Source organism: Pieris rapae, chromosome 15 (assembly GCF_905147795.1).
Source record: "Pieris rapae chromosome 15, ilPieRapa1.1, whole genome shotgun sequence".
In the NCBI taxonomy this organism is placed as follows: Eukaryota; Metazoa; Arthropoda; class Insecta; order Lepidoptera; family Pieridae; genus Pieris; species Pieris rapae.
In genome coordinates this window covers 7,685,593-7,695,558 of record NC_059523.1, presented here as the reverse complement: position 1 = coordinate 7,695,558, position 9,966 = coordinate 7,685,593, and the positions used below count along the sequence as shown (strand labels likewise).

General features: G+C 32.6%; 1 protein-coding gene across 1 annotated transcript; it reads right to left on the bottom strand.

Moving 5' to 3' along the window:
• Positions 1–294: 294 nt before the first annotated feature.
• LOC110992786 (protein I'm not dead yet-like) lies at positions 295–9,772 on the bottom strand. Its single transcript, XM_045631389.1, has 15 exons — positions 9,699–9,772; positions 8,202–8,328; positions 7,585–7,737; positions 7,241–7,356; positions 6,658–6,772; positions 5,833–5,935; positions 5,568–5,628; positions 5,058–5,183; positions 4,559–4,673; positions 4,105–4,220; positions 3,443–3,534; positions 2,594–2,686; positions 1,870–2,069; positions 1,388–1,525; positions 295–452 (listed from the first exon to the last, which is right to left on the bottom strand). The coding sequence occupies exons 1-15, from the start codon at positions 9,770–9,772 to the stop codon at positions 321–323; spliced, it is 1,761 nt and encodes a 586-aa protein (XP_045487345.1). The 3' UTR covers positions 295–320.
• Between the last annotated feature and the right edge of the window lie 194 nt (positions 9,773–9,966).

Here is a 9,966-nt window from a genome sequence, read left to right as displayed (position 1 = left end):
GATTATAAGTAGAAAATATAATTTTCAATTAATAAAATACTAATTTATTTAGATTTTTGTTTGATCAACATGTATCGTTGCTTTGGTTGATGTTCATTACAAAAATTGTTTCTTATAGAGCACGTAAACATTTTATTAATTCAAATTTGTTTACGGATAACCATGTCTAAATTTTTACAAACGTGGTCTATAAAAAAATCTTTATAATGTCCTGAATGAATAAAGAGATGTATGTTTAGACATAAAGGAATTTATTAAGAAAAATTGCACTAGATTGTATAATTTATCGATATTTGAATTGAAATCTATATAATTTTGTATTAATGCGTTCGTGTGTTATATATCCAGTCAGGTAGGGTGTGGAGATCAGCCCATATCACTGGAGCCCAGAAGTTAATGCTGAACCATGTGATTATAATCGTCGTTACAGTTGGTCCTATACCTGCCTTAATCTGTAAATGAGGTTGATAAATATTGGAATAGCATTTAATAAAAATCGCAAGCTATGATGAAAATATAAAGATTAGTACGCTTTTGGTAAAGCTTTTTTCTTGGTATTTCACAGTACGAGCGACTGTAAAAGTCGATTGGTGTATACTCCGATCACCGTTAGTGTAATAAGTCATATTTTATTTCATATATATATATATATATATATATTTTAACTCTTTAAACGATTAAGAAAGTATTTATTACTGAAATCTTTGTGAAAATCTGATAATATAAATTTTCGTGACAACCACCCGCTTTGTTTAACATCTATAGATTTAAATAACGGTTAAAATGCGAATACTCAAACATTTTGTCTCAAGAAATGTGCTCGACTCATATAAAAATGCAGGAAGAGGATTTTTTAAACACTCCAGAGTACAACGAAGAATAAATAAATGCCTCCTAGTCGAGCTCTAGTCGAGAAACAGTGTCTAAAAAAATTATACAAAAGCGGAGCATAATGTACAGACTGGAGCGGTTTGTGCAGAGCGGAGCGGCGGTTTGGCTTTTTACAAAAACAACGTATAACGCGAAGGAACGTTGAATCATTTGCTACCGCGGTTAATAAATGAACTACCCAGTCAGATATTAGATAGCCCAACGCTAGCCAACATAAACAGTAAATTAAAAAAACACTTTTATATACATTAGTCGCGCTCTTAAACATGGCTATGGTTAAATATTATATACAAATACATCGTAAGCGTACAGGCTGCGCCGGCCAAATTTACGCTACGTCACCGATCTCGTCAGCGAGATGTGAATATGCAGTGTGCGTTTTGTCCCGCTCTAACGCGTATTGGCCGCAACAATATTACATCATCGTGTTAGGTTTATTTTTGTTACTGAATTTCTTGATTCATATATATTGATATTTTAATACCAATAAAGTTACCATTTTCGTTGTCGGTATGTTAGCGACGCTTTGAACAACCAAATTTCCCGGCGTCCCAACAGGAAGACAAAATGCATATGACGACGAATAGCCTGCTGCTATATTGTACCATAGTGGGTTTTGATTTATTTCCTTCGCCTGCAAAATAAACCATTACTTGTTTTCTCTTAGAAACAGTAAATCAAAGTTGATTTTTTTATAAATATGTAAAAAAATTATAACATTAAAAGTGGTATGTGGTATGTATTATATATATATATATATATATATATATATATATATATAATTTATTAGATCATTTTACCTAATTACAACATTTTAGGTATATACCTACAATATTCAATATGCCAAATGGATGACCCTAGCTTCCCATAACGCAAGGGAATCCAAGTGTGGAGGCTAGTGCTCTTTCTCTTTTTACTTTACTTTTTACCATACATCCTTTTATTAAAGCTGCATATAGATTATATAAAAATATTTACCAACTGCATAACGATTGGCGCTATAACGTTGCACACAGCTACATTCGATGCGAAGTTCGTTATAAAAACAGTAAAAAATATAATAAATAAAAGAATAGTTCCATTGTTCAAATATCTGAAATCTTGTAATACGGCACCAATTTTTCCATTGAGGTTCGTATGTTCTTCCTTCGCTGCTTCGGAGAGAGCAAAACCACCACCTTTAAGTAATTTTTTTAAAAGAGTACCGAGAGTTTTTCACGCTGGTTTTTTCTCTCGGCCTACAACCTCTGTCTCCTTTGCCGATTAGTAGGGGTGTCTACAGGTTCAAATTTAATGACTGAATGTGGAATACGTGATACTTGTCTATTTTATGTTAGATAATAAACGTGTTTTTTTTACTCCAGAATTCATCTACTGTGAGTCAAACTTGCAACTTGCTTTGAAAAAAACTAATACTTAATCATTTTGCCTTTATCTCAAAAATTTCACTTTTTAAGATAAAGGCATTCTTAATATGAATGAGGGACTTAATAACTTACTAGGAGGCCTCAATCTGAATTCTATTGGACATAGCTAAACAAATAAAGAATTTTTTGAATGAAACTAAGGAATAATTAAGGGTTTCGGTAACACAAATATATAAATAGAAAAAAAATATTTTATATAATACGAACACGTGTTTTCATTTTAAAAAGGGCATATCTACAATAAATGGTACGAATAACTTTAAATATATACTCACCTAATAGAAACATGAAACTGTATGGCATTACTTGATTCATAGTTTTCCAATCAAGAACAGATGGTACAGAATTTTTCGGTAAATCCCCATGCTCTGAAAAAATATTGCCTGAGAAATCAAGTTCAATGCTTACATCTAAACTAACTTCTAAATGGCATCAGTTTCTAATAGGCCAGTTGGTCATTAGATTTCTATGGGCATGCTTGTTTCCTCACTATGTTTTCTTATACCTAGCAAGTGTTTTGGTTTGGGGATTGAACCTATTACCTCAGGGATGAGAGACGCTCGCTGAAGCCACTAAGCAAAATGAAATAACATGAATTGAAAAAAATTACGTAATAAATATTGTATCGGTATAGTAATTGTCCAAAGAAACTATGAGTCTTGATCTCAGATAACAGCTATTTCTTTGGTAATCAATCTTCTATGTCTGACAAACATTGATTTTAAGATCTAAGAGGGTGATTCCCAACCTTTTTTTGTGCCATGGCCCACCTTAGCCTATCTTAAATTCGTATGCCCCCGAAATGTAACATAATTTGTAATATTAATCAATTTAATTTTTCAAGAAAGAAAGAAAAGAAAAGAAAAGAAACTTTGATAGGTTTTAGTAAGAAATTACTCGTAAATTGTTAACGAAATACAGTAATAATTTTTTTTAAACAAAATGAAATGCTGCAATTAACATTCGAAATAAATTATATATTGCCTGTGGGACGTGGGCCCCACACCACTACCGCACTACCATTGTTAATTGTGCACATCAAAATACAAATGCAGTCAAGCATGTCAAAGATTTTAAGCCTATGACACGAAGCCAATGTTAAAGGTGCAGGAGTTTAAAGTAACCTTTAGCTTTACAATTATTGAATAACTCCAACGTAGATGGCAATAGGAACATAAGAAAGCCAACAAACATGGCAGCTGAAGAATCTCCGACGCTGAAATGTATATAATAACACTGTGTTTATTCAGTAATATAGAGTGTATATGTAAGCAAATAATTTGAAAATTATATTCATAATGTATGCAAATTTCATAAATTATGCAAATAATTACATTATTCTTTTCATAAATGAAGTTTAAACCATTTTTGAGGTTAATATTTATTTATTTTATTTATTTAGTTTTGCACACTTCGTTTCAAAGAAACACAAATAACACAATACATAAAAAATACAAGGGTTGCAACGGGCGGCCAATATATCTAAAGAACTCTAATCTAATCTTAATATATAGAACCTTAATCTAGAGAAAAACAAAAAAAATATATAGAATATTAATAACTACTTAACTAAAACTAAAAAGTTAATCTTGAATAGCTATTAGCTATTCATGAATCCTTAAGATTAAGCATTAATCTAATAATTTTATACTTTCTCCTTATAAGACGTAATTTTATTTAATCATCTTTATAAAGACAACCCTAGATTTTCCAAGAAGGAGTGCAACTGTTTAAGAGCTACTTCACGATTTAGATAGATATAGATAGCGGAATAAAAATACCGTACAATTTCTTATTTCCCAAATTGAAATAATTCGACAATTGATCACCCCAGCCAGGAAATATTTGTGGCGATCGACAGAAAAATAGGCATATGGCTAGAACGAAGAGTAATATAACCATCTGTAACAAATCATTGGTTCCTATTTAAACTTATTTTTATTTACGCTATGTTATTATTAGTTGTGTATATATGACATAACAGTCATTTGTTAATGAGTTGTATTAGTAGCATTCATTATTAAATACTATTTTTAATTAATTATTATCTAAAGATTTTGACTTTGAAGATTTACACGCTACCAATAAATTATTTCTACATCCCCCAAGTTTTGGTGTGAGAAATACACTACATATTTTTTTATTTACCTTTGGCTACCATAATCACCAGTGATGAGTGTGTTTGGGTATAAGAACAATACAACAATTTTAAGAGGTCATGAAATAGGTAAATTACTAACGATTTCCCAAAAGGTTATCGTTCCAAGATTTTTATAATCTTCATTTACAACTTTTTCAGCGGCTTCTATTCCGGATTGAGGCACTTTTGCTCTTTGTGCTGCAGCACTTTTGGGTCTATAAATAAAAAGTACTTATAATATATGGCAAGCAGTGTTGGCCTATTGGCTTCAGCGTGCGACTCTTATACCTGAGGTCGTAGGTTCGAACCCGGGCTGTGCCCCAATGGACTTTCTTTCCATGTGCGCATTTAACATTTACTCGAACGGTGAAGGAAAACATCGTGAGGAAACCGACATGTCTTAGACCCGAGTCGACGGCGTGTGTCAGGCACTGGAGGCTGATCACCTACTTGCCTATTAGATTTAGAAATGAACATGAAACAGATTCAGAAATCTGAGGCCAGGACCTAAAGAGGTTGTAGCGTCACTGATTTATTTTTATTATATTTACTTATAATATATGAGAACAAAGTTGTACGCTTCATATATATACACTTACCTTAAAAATCCAAAGTAAACAATGATCAGGTATATATACATTGCACCTTCCATCAACAACATGTAAGGAATTGCGAATGCAGAAAACTTAGGAAATGATAAATATTCCGGCGCATGTGGGTAAGTTCTGAAAATTTCCTGATACATTGATACACTTTCTGAGACATTGGTATAGTGGTAAAAACATACAAAAACAATCCTGGTAAAAAACTGATAAAAAAATCGCCCTTACGAGTTATGAGAGGTAACGAGACTGATTTAGTTTCTCTATGAATATTTTTAGTAATAATAATAATAAAAGTCTTTATTCATTTTAAGTAGTTACATCTTTCTTTTCATAGTGTAAGATTTAGGAACCCTTTTAAGTAAAAATACCTGTGTTAGGGTTCCCAGCTCTTCCATAATAAACTTAAAATATCATTATTTAACCAATTCGTTTCCTTTTTATTTTTCTTTTTTGAACCGTTATCATCACACCTGAATATTCATAGAATTTCCATTATTTACTTACTTTGAAAATAGTCCTTTAAAAACGAAGTTTGTTGCGGTGCCTACTAAAGTACCAATACCACCTGAAAATTTCCGAAGTAATAAGATTCTTTAAAAACATTGAATGTTACCAAATTTATGCAGTTAGTAAGATATGAAAAAGGCACTATTGCTAAGTATAAGGTCGTAAAGGTTACATGCCTTTTCACATAGCTGTATATATTTAAAGTGTACTGGCATATTGCGTTTGTATTACTATGAGTAAGGTTAACAAATTATAACAGTACCTATGGTAGCAGAAAATGTCGCTGCGCAGAAATAACACGTTGTAATATCTGATGCAATGTTTTCACCATTTTTATTGACATCGTAAATGCTTAACAAGTTTTGCTGTAAATAAGTTCCCAATCTTAATCTTAGAATCAAGATATAAGTGGAAATCTTGCAAACAAAAAGTAGAAAGTTGCAATGAAATAAAAAAAATAAATAATATAAAACAGTCCCATATAATTCTAACATGGTATTATGGCTAATAGCCAACATTAAAATATATGACACTAAAAATTCATTTAAAGATAACACAACACCCATGTCATTACTAGTTTAGTAACACATTGAAAATTTAATTTACAATAAGCGATATGTCATAATATGGAACATGGAGTAATGCTTGCAGCTCCTTACAAATATTGTGTAAAAAATAACTTGGCTATTTAAAAGACTGGCGGAGAATTTATTGCCAGTTCTTCTCTTCCGTTATACGCCCTTGATTTGAGAACTGGCAGTAAATTTAAAATTAGAATCATTTATTGTATATTTCTTTTTTTTGACCTTCATAAGTGTACATTATGTTACCTATATGAATAAATGATTTTTGATTTGATTTGATTTGCGAGAAGTCTAAATATAAAACAGACGAAACTTAATTTTATAAACTATTTATTTATTTTACAGTTTTACCAATTAATAATAAGTAAACGAAGAGCGATCTTTGGATAATTAATATCATATTCAACGCGTTGAAAATAAAATCTGTTGGGAATCTCTGATACGACTGTTCAATCACCATCAATGTAAGCCTTCGTTTTAAAAGCGGATTGTCCTATACTTACGTCTTCAAAAACTTTTAGTACGGCAAAGTTTATTGGAACCATTAATGTTGTAGCTGCTGTATTTGTAATCCACATAGAAATGAACATCGTTATGAAGCACATCGCAAATAATAACCTACAAAACACATTGTCGCGTATATTTTTGACGCAACAGATGTAAGGATATTTTCATGACCATAAGTATATTTTTGCATTAAAAAAAATGTTTTAAGGCGGCGAATGATACATGAACATCGACCCGAACAGCTCGAAACAAGGGCCGAGCGCCCAAGGGCTGTCGGCTTTTGGCGAATCTCTTTGAATGATACATACAAGTCAGTCACCACCACCTCTACTTTCACCATTTTGACTACAACTGTGGAGGAGATGGAGCACAGGCGAATCGTGAATATTCCGGTGTTGTGAGCATTTTTGTGAGCATGCTCACAACGAATAAATGTTCATGCAAATAATTCACATCAAGCGAAAATTCGATATCAGTCGCCACCTATATAATTACTACGAGTATAATGACGCAGATAAGTCCACGCTATAGAGTAATAACTTTTAATTTGAAATGGAATACGTTTTAAATAATAAGTACTTATAATGTGAGTAACCAATGGCACGGATGGCGCATAAAGCCAATCTCTTGTGAAGTCCCGACTGTTCCACCGCATATGCAAGTATCATACTGCCTATAAACATCATTATTGTATCCTGTAAAATATAATTAATTAAAATCCGTTCCGTTCGATTCCAATTGAGCGACAGCATCTCTTGTTCAATACGCAGTCAATTGCAATATGATATTTACGTCATTACGTCCGTATGAGCAATTATATTTAATCATAACGTTTCGCCTTGCACCTTTTTTTCAGATTCTCATTATTCGTGTAGCTCAATAATAAAATTTGTATATATGTATTAAAGTTTATTTTGACATACATTCATATAACACCAACAGCATTCATCAGTAGTCATAATTCCAGTTAAAGGGAAGATTATGATCGGAAAAAATGATGTTAGTGGTAATGGTATACATTCAGTCACCCAGTATATCGCCATTAAGACCAAGGTATAACCACACCACTGGTATTTCTGAAATTAGTAATTAAATCAGAATCACACACACACAAAAACAAATTAGTTTATACTAGTAGTGGCAATAATATTCACCGTACGGTTCAGTTGCATTATTTTTACTGAGTTTCCAATTTTGTTCACAATGGCGTCTGGTTTTGTTAGATATATTTTAATAACAAATCATTTCTCTTACGCCTAAACCCAATAACTTATCTCAATCAATTTGATACCTTTGTATGTAAATGACAGTTCAACTGTGCCAATTCCTATCATAATCCTATATAAAATTTTATACTGTTAAGAGTTGTGTAAAGAGCGAAGAGTGCAATCTATTCGTCGCCAAAAAAAGATCGTCTTCATATGGTTTCGTTATTGGGATGCAGATAGGAGATCAATCGACTGTCACGGATTGTTTTCAATCTGAGATTGTGTATTCATTATTGAGTTCGGGCGTAACTGATACATAGTACTACATTTACCTTAGGTGGAAAAGATAGCAATATTGGTATTAGTATAATCGGCGTAATGAAACAAACTAAGCCCCTCCAATAAATGCTTAGAATTAATTTTGTTTTATCCCATTTAGTGATTGGAGTCTCATCGTCACTAGAAATAGAACTTCGTTAACAGATATAATTTAAATTTAATTATATAATACGTAGGTTTTTACTGTAATTGTATTCATGGCTTGATTTAAATGTGTCGCTTAAAATTATTACTGTCGCATTTTCCGAAGCCTTGACCGTCGAGGTCAAGACTGATACCACAGTTAATGCTATAAAAATTCATTCCTTTAAATATATGATAGTGAAATCTTCGTGACAGATTTGCCAGTTTTTTTTTAAATATGAGATGTCTTAAAAAATAGCTCCTGCAGCCCTTGTACTTGGCGTGTTGCCGTTTTAAGAGAGTATGCCCTATTTTTAAACTTTCATCTCTGCCAGAAAAACCTTCCACTCGAAGTCGATTCCACAGCTGCCTAGTTCGCAAAAGGATAAGCTTAGAGAAGCTGACGGTGAAAGATTTCCAACCATCACGGTGCTTCTAATGAAACCTGGAATTATTGCGACTCATGCGGTTGTAAATCGAAGCGACAAGGATCAGTGATCAAAACACTCTCCTACTCACAATAGTACACATTGTAAAATACGCATAGTCCCTCAGAAGAGATAGAGAATCAGGATCAGTTTGGATTGCCAATCCGTTCGATAAGCCGCCCGTGAAGCTCGAAGAAGGGCACCAGCCCAGGGATGTGAGCAGTATCCTGTTTTTTGCTATTGTAAAAGTGTACCGAGAGTTTTTACGACACCTTTTTCTCTCGGCCTACACCCTCTGTCTTCTTAACCGATGAATAGGTATGCCCATTCAAATTTAATGACGTGGAAAAAGTGATACCTGTATCTTATATTTCAAAACAAACACATTTTATTTTTATGAGATCGGACTTCGGCCTTGTACAGTTAATTACATACGTGAGCACACTCCGACAAAACGCACAATACCTACGTAGGAAATAAACCAGCCATCGGCATAATAATTCATAGGGTAAATTCTATGACAGGAGCTATAACCCTATCAGAAGCTTTGGCTATATGCAACCTAGCGACCAGTGGTTACGCTCTGTGAGTCAAAAAAACTCAAAAATATCTTTATTCATATAGGTAAACATGTACACTTATGAACGTCAAAAAAAACAAATTAAATTAATTGTAAATTAACATTTACAACCAGTTCGCAAGTCAAGGGCGTATAACGGGTAAGAAGAACTGGCAATAAACTTTCCGCCACTCTTTTCAATCGCCAAGTTTTTAATACAAATTGTTTGAACTGTAGTAAATCAAGAAGAGACATAGAGCAAGCAAGAAGACTGTTATGGAATTAGACGGCGCTGCAGTGCTAAATTAGCTATTGTTTTATTGACATAATGTCGTCAAGCAAACTTGCTTGTAATTATTTATAATAATGTATATAGTTACTTAAATTGTTCCAGCAATTGTTCATCTGTTATCTCTTCATTGATATTAGCGACACTATCACTCGGCAACGACATTTTGGAAATAATTTATAACGACCAACGCGATTTAGCGATCGCATAATGTCATTATGGCTTTAAAATTACTTAAATTTTCTCATACTATTACTGAAGCATAGAATTAAAGTTATTTTTTTTTTTCTTTTTTACTATATTTTATGTTAAATAAATCGTTACTTATACAATAAGAAAATATAAATAATATTTAAAAG